The sequence below is a fragment of the Antechinus flavipes genome, chromosome 3 (assembly GCF_016432865.1).
Source record: "Antechinus flavipes isolate AdamAnt ecotype Samford, QLD, Australia chromosome 3, AdamAnt_v2, whole genome shotgun sequence".
In the NCBI taxonomy this organism is placed as follows: Eukaryota; Metazoa; Chordata; class Mammalia; order Dasyuromorphia; family Dasyuridae; genus Antechinus; species Antechinus flavipes.
In genome coordinates, this window is record NC_067400.1 from 320,442,509 (window position 1) to 320,460,333 (window position 17,825).

General features: G+C 36.2%; 1 protein-coding gene across 12 annotated transcripts in view; it reads left to right on the plus strand.

Annotated features, from left to right (window-relative positions):
* KALRN (kalirin RhoGEF kinase) overlaps positions 1-17,825 on the plus strand; it is a 927,260-nt gene that overhangs the window by 590,928 nt on the left and 318,507 nt on the right. For all 12 annotated transcript variants that reach the window (XM_051985449.1, XM_051985462.1, XM_051985457.1 and 9 more), the window contains 4 exons: positions 7,537-7,719; positions 10,372-10,490; positions 13,717-13,783; positions 14,366-14,475. In XM_051985449.1, coding sequence (XP_051841409.1) covers positions 7,537-7,719; positions 10,372-10,490; positions 13,717-13,783; positions 14,366-14,475 — 479 coding nt within the window. The remainder of the gene's footprint in view (positions 1-7,536; positions 7,720-10,371; positions 10,491-13,716; positions 13,784-14,365; positions 14,476-17,825) is intronic.

Sequence of the window (17,825 nt, forward strand, 5' to 3'; positions counted from 1 at the left end):
CCCGCTGTGGGTAGGTGTGAAATCAGAGAATGCAAATTAATTTAAATACCAGTGAGTCAAACATCACACTTTAAGAATTCATGTAATACATTTCCATCCCAAATGGAAGTGACTTTTCTATTGTCCCAGTCAAGACTATATTCCCCTCTGTTGGGAAGAATGATAAATAGTTGACTGGGGCCATAGAGTGTCAAGGTCCATCCTGTTCTCACTTAGGTAAAGTGGAACAGAGATGCTTTAGATAGAAACTCTCACCCCTGCATTCCAGACTAGGGCCTGGACTGTAGCCCAAGCAAGCCTCACAGGAAACTATAAGACCAAATGAGTAAAATGGAAACAACAAATTGCATGATCAGTTATGATTACAAATAGAGGTTGGGACTAGGCAGTGGTTTCATTAGTCTAGGGAACCTTTCAGGAGAGGAAATTCTTCCTCCAAAGTGGGTCACTACTTATTTGTATGTTCAGTCCCTTTTCTGTAACTTAATAAGTTGTCTAGAAGATAGAAAGGTTACTTAATCTTTCTTAACCTTAACTTTTATTTGAATCCAAGTACACAAAACTATAATTTCAGGATCTGAACTTTGGTCTTCCTGGCTCTAAGGTCAGCTCTTTATCAACTACATCATCCTGTTTCTCAGTTAGTACAAATGATTAATTAGTTCCATCTTTCCTCTCATATCCATCACTACCTGCCCATTCTCACTATTCTAGTTTGACTCACCATCACTTCTCTGCATTGCTTTAATCAAGTCAGTCCTTTACCCCAAAACTTCCCACCTTCCCCTACTTACAAGAGAAAATTAAAATTCGTTAGCAGGAACATTTGAAATCTTCTACAAGCTAGTCTTTACCTACCTTTCCAGGCTGATCTCCCATTATTTCCCTCTACAGTTAAAGTTAAAAAAATTCTTCTTGCTACCTTCAAACAAAAAGCAAATGTTTCTTAACTCGACTTGCATTTTTCTACCTCTCTGTTCTTCTTTCTAATTCCTGAATGTCTCCCTTTCTTACCAAATTCCTCCAATTCTTTAACTCAATCATGTTTTCTGTACATATTTTTTCTGATATATCAAATTATGTATTAATGGCACTTTTTGTCTCTACAATTTCATATAATAGTATCTTATGCTTTTCTTTCCGGTTTTTATATTTATTTTACTAGTTTGAAATCTCAGAGTTAAGGAGGGGAGATGGCAAGGACTCTGGCTTGTATACTTACATATAATCTATTCTAGATACTCTAGTACCAAGAATATAATGTCACACACAATAGGTAGCCAATGAATATTTGTTGTTTGGATGAAAAGGTTTGGACCTCTTTCCAAATCTGATTTTGACCTGAATTGTTTGAGTGGACTCTCTGTGTCATTAGAATGTTACCATTTGGTAAATATCAATCAACATTTGGTGAGGATCTACTATGTGACAGGCAAAATGTTAGGTGCTGGGGCTATAAAGACATAAACCAAACCCTTTCTGCCCTCAAAGAACTTACATCTTTTGTTACACATTACATATTTAGGCAACACGTACACATACATATAGATACATGAGGGAAATGGGGCTAGATATGTGATTTCATTGGTTTAGAAAACTACCAATCAATGCAGACTGGCAACAATCTATACGGAGCTGTTTAGGGTGCTGAAAAGTAGAATGATACTTATTGTTGATCATCCAATATGTGTCGGAGCCAGGGCTTAACTCCACTTCTCCCCAACACTGAGGCCAGCTCTCTATCCATCATGACATAATTCTGTCTCATAAAATATTTACTTATACAAAACATCTGCTTTTGAGTCCAAACACAGGACGGATCTTGGACTACAATCTTTCATTCCATTTCTTCCTGTTTCATTCAATTCAATCAATATTTATTAAATCATATAGTATGCAGAGTACAGAATGTGACAGGGCTAGAAAGGCACATTGTTTAACTCAAACATGATCCCTCCCTGCTGCCATAGAGCTTACTGTTTAGTAGGAATATGTGCCATATACATAATAATCATAATACAAAGTCATTTATGATCAGGTATTGAGGTGGCTCAGTAGATAGAGCTATGGATCTGGAGTTAGAAAGACCTGAATTCAAAGCCTGTCTTCTACATTTATAGGTTGTATAACCTTCTGAGCCAAGTTAATTGCCTTCTCTCTGCCTCTATTTCCTCATCAGTAAAATGGGAGGGGGGTTAGTTAGGTGGCACAGTAGAAAGAATGCCAGGCCTGGAGTTCAAATGTTCACTCAAGTTCAAATGTGATATCAGACACTAATTATGTGAGCCTTGGCAAGTCACTTAACTCTGATTGCCTTAGTTTCCTCATCTGTAAAATGAGCTGGAGAAGGAAATGACAAACTATCTTTGCCCAGAAAATCCTAAATGGGGTCACAAAGAGTCAGACATGACCGAACAATAACAATACATGATCAGAATGTTAATGGTCCTAAAGACAAGAACAAAGAGAGCCCCCAAAGAAAGTGTCCTGTACTAAGGGGACTTAGAAAGATTTGGGGAAGCTTGTATGACATTTAAGTTGAACCATGGAAATTGTATAGGAATTCAGCTGGAAAGGAGGGGACAGAAGGAAAGCTCTGAGCAATGCTAAAGGCAGGAATATGCAAAGTGTGAGCCAAAGCAGAGCTTCTCAAAGTGTTGTCTTAGAAACTCCAAGGAGTCTAGTGAGTCTTTCAGGCTTTCTTGAAGTCAAAGCTTTTGTCTTAAATTAAGACTAAATATTGATCAATATAACCCATGTAAACCACAGTTAGGGTAGAAGGTCCTCAATAATTTTTAAAAGTATACAAGGAAGTATTGATATAAAGAATAGTCCAATCTGGCAACAATGTATTCATTTATTCATTCAAAAATGAATTTATTAATTCATCAATTGAGAGTATCTTCCATATTTAAGACACAATGTTAGTCCCAATTACAACAAAGTAAACAACATTTTCACACAGAAGGTATATATAAAATCATAGATATGTCACTGAAATTTGGCAGGATAGATCTTGTGGCTATATTATATCAACTGAAGTTTATATGGATACTTTGTTATTGTTCAGTCATGTCTGTCTCTTCATATCCACATGGACCATACTATTATCCATGGGCTTTTCTTAGCAAAGATCCTGAAGTGGTTTGCCATTTCTTCCTCCAATTGATTAAGGGAAGTGATTTGTCTAGAGATTGATAAATACCTGAGGCTACATTTGAACTCAAATCTTCCTGACTTTAGGCCAAGTACTATCTCCATGGAACCACCTGGCTACCTTTGCTAGAGCCTTTCACTGCTTACAAACAGCTAGCCTAACTGAAGGTGAGAAGCAGCATCATATAGAATTTTACAAACTTGAAAATAGAAATGGAAGGAGAGTTTCGGTGAGGATAAAAAGAGAAATAGAAAAAGTATTATGTGGGAGTTGCTTTCCTAATATAAATTGCAAAACTTACGAGGCATTCAACTTTTCTGGCATTTCTGAGAAGTCCAATTCTGCTAAAAGCAGCCTATCTGACAAATTCTTGGCTTGCTCAGCTCACAATTTAACATCCGACAGGATAGAGAGCAACAAGGAGATTATTTTTCTGGGCTTAATTCTAATGAACGAAGAATAGGTTAGCAATGTAAAAATGACAAGAACCATAGGAAAAAGATTATTTCTTTATCCTTAATCTTCTGGAAGCAAAGAAGGGAGAAAATGAACATCAAGATATATCCTAGTTTAGAAAATTCATATTTTAAGGCCTCAGAGAAAGGATAGTTATAATCCCATTACTAGGATTTTATTCTCTATGGGGGAACAATTATTTTTTAAAAATCAATATTATTGCATACTCACAAATAATCACAATGAGAAAAAAGAGGACCTCTCTAAAAACCCAATGTGGCAACACTGAGCTCTCTGATGAGCTTCTCTTTAGAGGTTATTTATAAGAGAGACAGAATAATTCATAAGTATAGATTGCTGTCAAACCATGGCACTATCTTATAAAATTACTTCGAGAGAAATTAAAGTCCCAGATGAACTGAGGCTTATGCAAAGTGCCAAAAGGGGTTTGTTTGTACATATTCAAAATAAGAAGCAAAAAGAAGTACCTAAGAGTTACTGCTTTGGGAAGACACTGACCAGTGATGGAAAAAAGGCAGTTAATGACTGCTGCCTTTTTCAACAAGGAGAGTGGTCATCAAACTTGGACGTGAGAAAAAATGACATAGAAGTAAATTGAAATTCAGAAGAGGTGAAAAGAAGTACATATGTATCTCACCATTTTCATTATATTCCAACTTCTAGGCACAAACAAATTATCTCTCAGGATCCTGAAAGTATCTGAAAGCATAATCACAGTATTCATGTCAGTAAACATTTAAGAAACACTTGTGTATCACATACTATGCTAATGTCAACAGTCTTTAAAGATAATGGAAAATCAGACAGATGCCAGTATTTGAGAAGGGAATGACTGTCCCAGAAGGAAAGGATGAGATTTAAAAACCAGAGATTTATCAGCTTTATATCAATCCCTGGCAAAATTATGCATTAATTTGTTTTGTGGGCATTTAGGCAAATATTTTAGTTGGTTACTAGAAATAAGCTTAGATTCACCAAAAATTAGTCATATTCACCTAGAAAGAATCCACTTATGAATTATTGTAAGTCTCTTTCCTTTCCCTGTCCTGATCCACATTTTTGTTTAGGACTCAGAAGACCTAGATGGAACAATGATCAGATGCAAAGATGGTATAAAACTGAGAGAGGAAGCAGACACCAAAAATGATATGATTAAATTTCCTGAATATCTTGACAAGGTGAAATGTGGCACAGAAACTAGCCAGATAAACTTAGCTAAAAAGCAATAAATGCAAAGTCCCTTTAAGTAACATTTTTTAAAAAATTAACTGTATCAGTAAGCATTTAAGGTGTTAATTTTCTGATGATTTTATAGTTCCTAAAATTCAGGTATACTGACTCAAAATACAAGTAAAAAAATCAGACATCCAACATTGGAGTATCTAGCATAGGACACAAGAAGTTACACTGGAACTTGAGGATTGGCAGGCAGATGATGTATTTTATGTAAAAGTAGATTGATCTTTATTATCTCAAATACCCAGATGACTCTCTGACTACATCAAAGCAGCTATTCCTTCTAGCCATATGGATCATAATCCCTATATGAATGCCCACCCTGTGAGACCCTTTGTCCTCACCTTTTCATAAATTTCCAAGTAGGATCCACACTAATACCCCTCCTTCTCTTGACATTGTAAGAATATCAGTGTGAACATAAGCTGTCCATTTGTACTCTTTCACTCTTGTCAACCAGTCCATCTTCCTTCTTGTTCCTACATTTCTCTGATGACATTATTTACTTCTTTGTGATTCCATTTTGGTGATGTAATACAGCCTGCCCAAATGTCTCTGCTCTCTGTTGCCTCTAAGGGGCCCAGTTCTGTGGAGAGTGTGTAGTTAGATGTTCGGTGACTCATAGCCAAATAATATTCCTGGAAGAGTATTGATGTTTAGATGTGCCTTTAAGAATTTTGGAATCACTAAAGAAACTTGGAACATATGGGTTCTTTTCCTTTCTCATCTTTGGAAATAGATGAATAAGTCATTTTGAGTATCATAAATACTCAAATTAGCCATAAAGGACATAAGAAAAAAAGATGTTATCTGCATCCAGAGAATGAATTAATAAGTAGAAGTATACATAGAATAATTTTATATAAATATACCTATTTGTTTCTAATGGTAGCCAATTCTAGGGTATAGGGGAGAGAAGAAAAAAAATTTACAAGATAACTATTATATATTTAAAAGGAGTAACAGGTTGTACATATTAGATTTTGCCGTTTCATCATTTTATTATACTATGTTAATGGAAATGCTTGTTTTATTTCATAAATTAGAAATAAAATTAGAAAAAATTTGGAGATTTCCTAAAGATACCTTGATTACAACAGCTGAAACTCGTAAACTTTAAATAAATACAGTACTCAAAAGAATCTGCTCCTTGGAATAGACGTAATAAAATGACTTTGGAAACCTAAAATACTTACAAGGTATATTTTTCTTATTTGACTTTTTTAGGTTTTAGTCTTAACCTTTCTTCATTTTTGTATTGTACAACTTCAGAATACTTTCCCCTTCCTCATATTCAGTTGGTTATCAACATCATCAAAATTGTTTTGACACCTCGCACTCAGTTCCTAGCTTTGTTTTGCTCTTGTTTGAAAAATCAAGGTATCCTGTTACCCTGGGAAGTAGGTTATATTCTGAGGCAGTAGAGAATTAGGGCTTATGAGGCGATGGCCATATTGTTAAGACCAGCTTACCATTGACAATGTGACAAGGTCCTAACTTTCTGCCACCTGCCATTATGTCACGGAGACCGGCATTTTTCCAATTATAGTCCTTAGCAACTACTTCTTTTATTTTATTTATTTACAAAGCATATGCATGGACAATTTTCCAACATTGACCTTTGCAAAACCTTTTGTTCCAAATTTTCCTCTTCTTTCCCCCACCCCCATCCTTAACTGGCAGGTAGTCCAAAACATGTGAAATATATTGAAATACATGTCAAATCCAATATATGTATACATATTTATAAAGATATCTTGCTACACAAGAAAAATTAGATCAAGAAGGAAGGAAAAGAAAAACTGAGAAAGAAAACAAAATGCAAACAAATAACAAAAGAGAGAGTGAGAATGCTTTGTTGTGTTCCACACTCTGTTCCCATGGTTCTATCTCTGGGTGTAGATGGCTCTCTTCATCACTGAGCAAGTGGAACTAGTTTGAATCCTCTCATTGTTGAAGAGAGCCATGTCCATCAGAACTGATTGTCGTGTAGTCTTCTTGTGGCCATTTATAATGATCTCCTGGTTCTGCTTATTTCACTTAACATCAATTCATGTAAGCCTTTCCAGGCCTTTCTGAAATCATCCTGCTGGTCATTTCTTACAGAACAATAATATTTGATAACATTCATATACCACAATTTATTCAGCCATTCTCCAATTGGTGGGCATCCATTCAATTTCCAGTTTCTAGCCACTACAAAAAGGGCTGCCACAAATATTGTTGCACATACGGGTCCCTTTCCCTCTTTAAGATCACTTTGGGATATAAGCCCAAAGGAGATCAAAAAATTGCACAATTTGACAAACTTAGCAACTACCTCTTGAAGTTCCCACAAGAAACTACCTTTTTAATCTGAGGATTGATAAACTTCTATCCTGAGAATGTACCAATGTGCATAATATTTGAAAACTCCTAATCTATAACATGTCTCTGGTTCAGTGACTTACCCAGAACTTATGGCAGGAGAAGGAGAGGTTTGGATGAGGGGAAAACACATTGTCTACCCGGATATGTTTCTGGAGGTGGGCATTACTTCATTTGTTTTGTGCATCCGCAGAACTAGCAAAGGACCTGACACATAGTAGATACTTAATAAATGCTCATTACTTGCTTGTTCAATCAAACACTAAATCCTGTAACATTGGGTCATCTTTTGGGAACAGCAAACAAAAGAGAAAGTGAAGCTTCTGATTCAACTGGCTGACAGCTTTGTCGAAAAGGGCCACATTCATGCTACTGAGATCAGGAAGTGGGTGACTACGGTTGACAAGCACTATAGGGACTTCTCCCTGAGGATGGGAAAGTACCGCTATTCATTGGAGAAAGCCCTGGGAGTCAACACTGAGGTAGGTGCACAGGGACTTCCTTATCCCTCCCCTACCTCATCACTTTCAGTCCTGTCATTAGAACCACAACAGAACAAAAATTATATTTATGTCATACTGGCATCCAAAGATGAGGTTTTTTTTTTTTTTTTTTACAATCCTTAGAGCATTCACACTGAATTTTGTAGTAGACAGGATGGGTTACATCGAGCCCAAGCGACTAATGCAGTTATTTGCATGATGTCTGGCTAGGGTTATTGTGCTTTTTGTGGCTGTAGAACAGAACTATTTTCTGAACCAAGTTAATTGGCCCCCGTTGGGAATTGGACTAATAATTTTGGCCTCATTAGCCCTCTACTGTACGAAACTGATCTAACAGGCAAATTGCTATGGCTCCAGCTGTGGCAGGAGTTGCCCTTGTCAGATGCTATTTGTGTGAGAGTTCTGGAGACCAAAAGTTTAATTGCTGAAGATATAGGACATCATTGATAGAAATTGCGGAAGAGCTATTTGGAGAAAGGGAACGTAAAGATGATTTTTATATTGTATTTCAAGCAAGGGACTCGTGGAAACCAAATTAGATCTAGAAGTTGTAATTGGGATAAGCATGCTTGTGCATATCTATAGTCTCTGATGCAGAAACAGCTGAAGATACTTGCCCACTTGAGTTTGAGAGTTCTGAGCCCTAGTGGATAGAACCATTTGATTATTGCACTAAGTCCAACATCAATAGGAGGTGTACCTATAAAAGGAAGACATCAGGCTACTTGAGAAGTGGTGAACCAATACAAATCAAAAATGGAGCAAGTCAGAGCTTCCACTCCATTCAGCAGTGGAATTGGACCTAGGAGGCACCACTGTATTTCCAACTTGGACAATATATGGAAAAGAAAGAAAAAGACAGGAAGGAAGGAAGGAAGGAAGGAAGGAAGGAAGGAAGGAAGGAAGGAAGGAAGGAAGGAAGGAAAGAAGCAAGGAAGGAAGGAAGAAAAAGGAAGGAAGGAAGTGAAAGGAAGGAAAAAGAGAAGAAGGAGAAGTAGCCTTGATCCAACAGGCTTTGTTGAAATGGTAGTTGTAATGATAACTTTTCCATTCAACCAGATCTCTAGCTTCATTTCTTACACCAAACCACTATCAAAAGCTAGCCTTCTAAAAAGGTAACCTACTAAACAAGAACATAGTGAGTAAGGAGTGAGCAGAGAGATAGGCAGCCACCTTTCTCCCCTATCCTGAGTGGACATCTTGTGACTAAAGATGTTAACCTTTAACCCATTCCTTCTTAGTATCACATTTTGTCTCAAAATAAAAGACATAAGCATCAGCTTCCAATAGAGAGAGAACTCCTAATGCATTGGAAAGCCAGATGAGAGAAATGATGAATAAATAAAACCTGGGACATAAAAGGTTAGTAAGCAGAGGGCATAGAAATAAATTTCAAAAATTCAGATTTTCTGTCAACCACAATCATGAGTCCCTGTCACATTTTAATTTCATTTACTTTTGATTAGGAACAAATCAGTTTAGTTCCCTCATGAGGAATTCTTACAAAAATTATCCAAAGAAATCAGGGAAATCAAATCTACTAAAAAGTTTGGAGATCACCTGTATATTCAATTTATCCAGACTCCTTTTTTAAGATAATGACATATTAGATTAATTAGGGAATGGAATCAACAAATTTCCTCTCATTTTACAGGTTAAGACTGTAACAGGATATATCTGAGCTCTTCATTAGGAATCTCATTCATGTGATCATAGAATTTGGCTAGGGTCTTAGGACAGGAAAGAATTAAGGTAAGAGCAGTGTTAGATGGATACTGAGATCTCATTTCACATTGAATTCATGTCAAAGGAGATTAGTTTACTCCCTGATCTAGAGCCAAAGACCAAAAGCTAACTACTGTCTACATCAGGTAAGAAAAAAAAAATGCACCCATTAATTGTGTTTATTTTTAACCTTCTATTCCCAAGGATAATTGTTTATTTGTGTTTAAAGCTTTGCTTTGATTACTTCCCCAAGGACATGAAAGTATATTTACATGGTGAACAGAATGCTTTCAGAAAAACTTTGAAAAATTTATGAACCAATGCAAAGGGAAGTGAGAAGAACAAGAACATTTTATATGATAACACCAATAATGGGTGATGATCAACTATGAAAGATTTAGCTATTCTGATCAATACAGTAAGACAATTTTTAAAAATTCATAATAAAATGCTATCCACTAGAGAGAGAACTTATCTCTGAGTGGTTATTAAAGCATAATTAAAAAAAAAAAAACAAGGTTTGCTGTGTGCTAATAGCTCTTAGCAAAATAGAGGACCTTATTCAACCAGGTATAGGCTATATTTATTAGCCTTGAGAGAGACATATTATTATTGAATTTGGTAGTGTTTTTCCTGCTGTGGGTATTCTCCTGGGCTACAACTTTTTCTTTTATCAATTTCATGTATAAAGAAAAGAATTTTTAAAAGAACAAAACAAGCCTTGTCTCCCATAGGAGCATTTGTGGTTTTGTGGTTTTAGTTCTGGTTTACCTTCTCATTTCCTTTTTCTGAAAAGCATATCACTTTGGCTTTCTTTCTCTTACTCACTTCACCCCCTTATATCTTTCACGTAGCCTCTCCCTGAGATGTTCAAAAGGTAATCTTCTCCAATCCTTCTGTCTATAGGATAACAAGGATCTGGAGCTGGACATCATTCCAGCAAGCCTCTCAGATCGTGAGGTCAAACTACGGGATGCCAACCATGAGGTCAATGAAGAGAAGCGGAAATCAGCCCGGAAAAAAGAGTATGTGCTCTCTAGGCAGCCCCAGCCCCGAAAAGCAGAGACCTCATGATAAAAAGTACCCCTTTCCTTATACCCCATGTTGTCAGTGACCAAGTTTGGACAAAGGACAGAGCACTGGACTTGGAGTAAGGAAGCCTAATTGTAGATCATACATAAGATGTTTTACTAGCTGTGTGATCCTGGACAATTCACTTCATCTAGGTCTGCCTAGATCTTCCTTATATTGGTAAAAATAAGAGGTTTGGACTTAATAGAAGTTCCCTTTCAACACTGAATCCATGTTTCTGTAAAATATATTTCACAGACAATCTATTCCTTTTCCTTTCCACTGACATCCGTTTATTCAACAAACACCTATTTTATTTTTTACTTACTCTTTTAATATTTTTACTTTTAAAAAAATTTATGTCTTTTGTGTTTTTAATCATCATAATTTTCTCCAGTATTCCTCTTTCCCCTTTCCAGAGAATCATCCCAAATGGCAAATAGCATTTTTGTAAAAACAAAAAAGAAAAAAAGGAAAGCAACTTTTAAAAAAATCAGCCCAATCAGTCAGCACATCAATGTAATGTGTAACAGACTTGGATCTCCCATCTCCACAAAGAAATAAGATAAGGATGCCCTTTTATATCTCTTAATTCAATTCATATTTCAATAAGCACTTCTTAAGTTTAATATTTATATCCTTTTACTTTCTAATAATAGTCATATTTCATATCTCCCAATATTTTTATGACAATCCCAGACAGATAGGCTGCTTCTCATAATATATGCATCATCTTTGATAATGATTCCCAAATATCTATCTCTGTGATTGTTCTTTTGCCTGAGCTCCAGTGTTAGTCTTCATCTCCCTGCAAGACATGATTATGTGGGTCACCAAACCCATATTGTCATCTCAAACTCAATTTACCTAAATCTAAATTTAACATTTTTTTCCTTCCTAGTCAACACCTTTCTGAATTTTCCTTCTTCCACAAATTGTTCAATTGTCTCCCAAGCAACCAAGCTCAAAACCTTGTAATTATGTTTGATTTGTCCCTTTCCTGCATTAATTATGATCAGTGCCCCTTCAAGTTTATTGTCAACCTTACTGTCTAAACAGAGAAAGAGGGATAAAATTTGGAACTCAGAGCTAAAAAATTTTGTTTTACATATAATTGGGGGGAAAAGAATATTATTTTAGATAAATAAAATAGATTTTAAAAGGTTATAAGCAACTTAAAGATGAAGATTTTGCCTCAGTTTTAATTTGTGTCTTTTGTAATCCCTGACCCAGTGCCCAAGATAAAGTAGCTGCTCAGTGAATACATATTAATTTTAATTGATTGGGAAAATCAAGATCTTGTCTAACACCATGAAATAGGTCAGTGATAAAATAAAAACTAGAATCCAGACCTATACACACCAGGTTTTTTTGAGGGAGATCAGAGAGCATTTCAGGAAGGCAAAGGAAGAACTCATTCTTTCCCTAATGACATCATCATCATTATCACAATTTATATTTCCATAGGACTTTATCATTTACAAATAATTCGCATTCAGTCCTTCCAAGGAGATAGTCTAGGCTATACTAGTATCCCCACAATGAAGATGGGGAAATTAATACTCAGAATGGTTAAGGATTTTGCATAAGTTTGGTATGCAGTTGCATAATGGCTAGTAAGTGGGAGAGTCAGATCTGGAATCCAGATTTATTTAAGAAACAACATGTATTTGTGGCTAGAGTGCTATACCTGGAGTCAGAGAGATTGGGTTCAAATCTATGACCCGCAAGTTACTAGTTTCCTACTCTGTAAAGTGAGGGGTTGAGCTAAAGCTCTGTATCTCTGATTCTGTGATGTGAATCCCAATCTAATGCTCATTCCTGGTTGCCAGGTAACTCTCCACCTTTTCAGCAGAGGGACCTTAGAAAGGAAGGGAAGGTGGATAATGATAAGCTGGTTCCAGAGGGAGGGAAAGCTCCTATCCATCTAGGCAAATGCATAATTTGTGCCCAGAAGTGGATACAATAAGGTATGTTTTAATGAAGAAGATATAATCATAGGATTAGACTATGGGGCTGCCACTTAAACCTATGGAGTATTGTAACAGTTTAGGAAAAAATGAGGCTTTGAGGAATACATTCAAAGGCAGGGTTGGGATGAGGGACTGGAGCTGTCAAGGAGTTTCAGGCACTGTTTTTGGTGTTACTAAGCAGATAGAGGAAGGCAGGAGTGGTGGCAGGGCTCCACTGGAAGTTCTGTTCCTTCCTTGCTTTCCACTTAATAGATCAGCACCAGGAAGAATTCTAAATGCAAGAAAGGAAAAAGGCACACTTCCCCACCTCCATTTTATTCTAATCTTTCTATCTCACTGTGTCATAATGAGGAATCCTGGACTTCCAAAGGCTGTAACAGTAAAGAGGAAAGTTATTTCAAGCCTGTCAAATCAGAAAGGTTTCAGTTATGCTCCCACAGGTGAACCACCATTCTAGGACCATTCTAGATCAATTCAGGGAAGCTCATTACCAGATTATTCACTGTGTGATACATCCATCATTTGTTTGTTTTTTTATCAATATTTTGTTTTTCCAAATACATGCCAAGATAGTTTCCAACATTCATTTTTGTAAAACTTTATGTTCCAAATTTTTCTCCCTTCCTTCCTTACTTCTCCCTTCTCCAAGACAGCAAGTAATCCAATATAGATTAAATACTTTTAAATTTATTTCTATATTCATCATATTGTACAAGAAAAATCAGACCAAAAGAAAAAAAACATGAGAAAGAAAAAAAGATAAACAAACCAAAAAGTAAAAATACTGTATCAGTCTCCATAGTTCTAGGATACGATTGGCATTTTCCATCCCAAGTCTATTGTAATTGATGCATCCATTGTTCACAGGAAGTTGTGAAGACATCCTCATCAAGAGACATGTAGTGGAAACAGTATTTAACTTGGAAAAATAGAGCCTGAATTCTGATCTCAACTCTGCCACTTATTATATGACAAGTTCCAGGGTCACAGAGGTGGTCAATGATGGTGCTGTATCTAAGATTTACATCTTTTTGCCTCCCAGTCCAGGGCAATTTGGGTCATATTAGGCTGTGTCTCTGAGTTTTGAGCTAAGTTTTAAGTAGGAGAATGAATACTGATGGTGAGAACCAAGAAGGATAACTAAAAAATGATGTAATTACAGTATGTATGGATGACTTACTGGAAGACCATATGCTTTTTCTTCTAGATTCATCATGGCAGAACTCCTCCAGACGGAAAAGGCATATGTAAGAGATTTACATGAGTGCTTAGAGGTAAGTCTAAGTGACTTACTTAGTAAGTAAGTATTTACTGTAAGTGCCTTGTCAGAAAGATGATATTCTTGATAGTGGTCCAGAATTGTAGAAAGCACAGAATTCAAGATTCTGTTCTTTTCTCAGAGGGAAAAAATCTGTATCAAAGAACATAGCTATCCTTGGAACCAGAGGAATCATATGGGATAAAGTTTTTTAATAAGAGAAACTCAAAAAATTACTACAGACTGGGTCTGACTGACAAGTAAAGTGGAGAATTAAAGTAATTTCATGTTTAAAAACAAAACATTTATCTTCCATTGGTCATTTAGTAAACAAGTTAACATGGGTAGTGTGAAGGGGTGGAATATGTTTCTCCTGGAATCTTACTTTATTTCAGGAAATGAATTTCACCTGAGATAATTTGGGATGATTTAGCCTATTCAGTTTTGAGCTTTTCCCACTTTGTTTACTCTCTTGTTTATGTACTTAATCTTACATTTCTCAGTCTGGGCCTTGAGCCAGAAAGTTGGAGAGCCTATCTGTTCTTGTTTGCATTTTTATATGGATGTACCAGTGTTGAAACCTGTTGGTGTCTTCCAGACGTACCTGTGGGAAATGACAAGTGGCGTGGAGGAGATCCCCCCTGGGATTCTTAACAAAGAACACATCATCTTTGGCAATATCCAGGAAATCTACGATTTTCATAACAAGTAGGTTGGTGGAGGATTTCAGGGGAGCTCACTAGAAGCATTGATCATAGAGCTGAAAGGGCACACAGAAGTTATATGGTCGAACTCCACATTTTACAGATGAGGAAACTGAGGCATGTGGAGATTAAGTGAGTTGACCAGAGTCATACAAGGAGTAAGCATCAGAGACAGTAGAGATACCCAGGTCCTTTGCTTCCAGAAACAATGCTGTTTCTACTGTACCATACTGCTTCCCAGAGAACTCCCCAAGGTAACAGAAGATAATAGATCTTTTCAGTCTGGAGTTGGAAAAGATCTCAGCTATCACCTCATTCAAAACACTTCTGAAACAGGAATGCCTTTTACAAGTTACCAAACAAGCACTTATCTAGTATTAGCTTGAAGATCTCTAGAGATAAAGAACAAATGACTTCTTAGAAATAGCCTTTTTATACTTTTCTCAAGGTCCCTAGGGAAATTAGTCAGTTATTCAGTCTACCTTGTCCTGCAAAGTATTTCAGGCTAGATAGCAGGAGAAGACTGATAGAGATTCTGTCCATAAGACAGAGTCCAATTGAGGAAATAAGTTTAAGAAACTGCTCTTCAAGCTAGAGCTCCAAGGCATTGGTTGCCACCATGTCTCCTACTTTATGACAGTCTTCTCTACCAGGATCTCCATTAGAGAAGGAGAGAATTTAACTGTCATCAATGCCCTTTCTCATGCACACATACTGTAAGCTCAAGGCTTTGGGGCAATGAAAAATAGTTCTTATCAAAAAATTTGGAAGTTACCTGCAGGAGAATTTCTCTTTCTATCTTTATTTGATTAAGAAGATCCTATATAGTCGAGAGAAAAGTATAGTAACCCAATTTCTATAGCCCCAGTATCTCCTCCATTCTCCAAATTGTATCCATTCAATTAAGATTAGGGCAGTAGTTATCAGGCATCTTCTGAAAAGCCAGTGTTGCCCTCTTAAGTTTCTGAAATTCAAAGGAAGTACTTCTAAGGAGTATAAGATGCTCAACTGTAAAACAAATACTCTCTTTATTAATGGTGTATCTACAGGAGAATAAATATCACTTTTAGTTATATGGAAAACTCACAAAAAAGTGAGAGAAAAAACAAGCAAACAATGACAGAAAAGGTAAAAATACTAATTGGCTTGAATTACCTCATTGCTGTAAAGAACGAAGTCCATCACAGTTGATTATTACATAGTCTTTTTTCAACTATTTTTAAAAGTCTTTAGACAATGGAGCTATGTCAGTTTGTTCCTCCCACCAAAACTAATCCTATTAGGATATGACTTGGAGTGAGCCTTAGGATCCAATTAAAGTTTTAGCTAGTGATTATGGTTCTAGAACCAGAGAGCGGGAAGGGGAAAGATCTATGCCAACTAGAAAAGAAAATAGGAGGGGAGTAGAGCTTGGCTGAAACCTACCTGAACTACTGAGACCAATCAGTCCAGTGGGACTCCAAAGTAGAATTTCTATATATGAAAGAGATAGAGAGTATCCATTGTCTTCCAAACTACTAATCACCAAAAAGGCAAAAATTTTCCACGAGAATTATGAATAAAGTTGTAGTTCCCCATTGAGGTAAAATGGTCCTTGGCCAATTCCATCAAAGGCACTTTTCAGTCCCTTTTAAAAATAGCTTTTTATTTTCAAAATACATGCAAAGATAGTTTTCAATATTCACCCATGCAAAACCTTGTATTTAGATTTTTCTCCTTCCCTTCCCCAACCCTCCTCCCTTTGACAGCAAGCAATCTAATATAGGTTAAATATGTGCAATTCTTTTAAATATATTCTCATATTTATCATGCTGTGCAAGAAAGATCAAAAAGGAAAAAAAAGTGAGAAAGAAAAAAAAACAAGCAAACAATGACAAAAAGGTGAAATATTATGTTATGATTCACATTCAGTCCCTTTAGTCCTCTTTCTGGATGCAGATGACTCTCTCCATCACAAGTCTCTTGGAATTGGCTTAAATTACCTCATTGCTGTAAAGAGCCAAGTCCATCACAGTCGATTATTACATAGTCTTGTTTCAACTACTTTTTAAAGTCTTTAGACAATGAAAACATGTCAGTTTGTTTCTCTCACTAAGAGCTTTCATAACTGGGTAAGGAGGAGGACATGGAGAAAGTTTCTATCTTGGGAGAACTCTCTGGAATAGTTAACTCTCAAACACCAAAGAAGCTCTCACCTTCCTCTTAAAACCACATGCTCTCATAATTCCAATTTAGATGTAGAACTGCTTCAAGAAAACTAATTGACCTGCCAGTCCAAATAATCTAGCCTGTACTTCATGGAGAAGGCTAAAACTCAAAGTCAAGTTATTTGTTAATTCTCCCATTTATTCAAGAAATTCTATATTGCTTCCTGTGTATAGTACTGAAAAGACCATTATGAAAAGCATGCAGACGAGTTATTATCATTTTAAATCATATTGAAAATTGGTTACCAAAAAGAACATTTACCATCTCTCCCAAAAATCTTGCCTTTAAAAGCAATAGGAAGTTTGTCAAGAAATTCAATAGGAAACTTAATAGAAATTCAACAGGAAAACTGTCAAGCATCAAAATTTGTATGAAAATGAAAAGTTCAGAATGCAAAACAGTCTCTTATTTTGATAGAAAGGCTTAAATGAAATTGTTCTAAGACTTTGCAGTCGCCTTCCTCACCAATTTTTCTAACTATAACTCAAGTATGTTACTATTTTGGCCAGAAGAACATCAGTGAAAGAGGCAGATTTAATGTTAAACACAAGAAGATCAGTCTTTTTTTCCTTTTTTCATTTTGTTCTCTGCTCTTAACTCTACATGTGGCCTTTGGTAAGCCATTTACCCATACTAAGGATTTAGTTTCATCATCTGTAGCATAGAGAGAGTTGAGTTCAATGATTGCTAAGTCCCTTTCAGGGTTTTATGACCTGGTAATCAAATTCAAGATCATATGTAGAATAAATGGATGAATAAAAGACCTTGATTAAGTACTTACTGTGTACTAGACACTATGTTTAACACTGGGGATATAAATAAACAAAGAGTACGGTCCTGCCCTCAAGGAGCTTATATTCTTTTCTTTAAAGACGCTTATATTATAATGGAGAAAGATGGCACATAAAGAACAAGAGCCAAAGGGAGATAAGGAGAGAGAGAGAGAGATAGGTATAGGGGCATGATTTGGGAATAATTAGAAAGTGGTATGGAAGCCTGGATTTTTGTTGTTGTTGTTCAGCTTTCCAGTGATGTCCAACTCTAATTGATCACATGAGCATTGTCCATGAGGTTTTCTTGGCAAAGATCCTGGAATGGTTTGCCATTTACTTTTCCAGTGTGTCCATATTTTATAGATAAAGAACT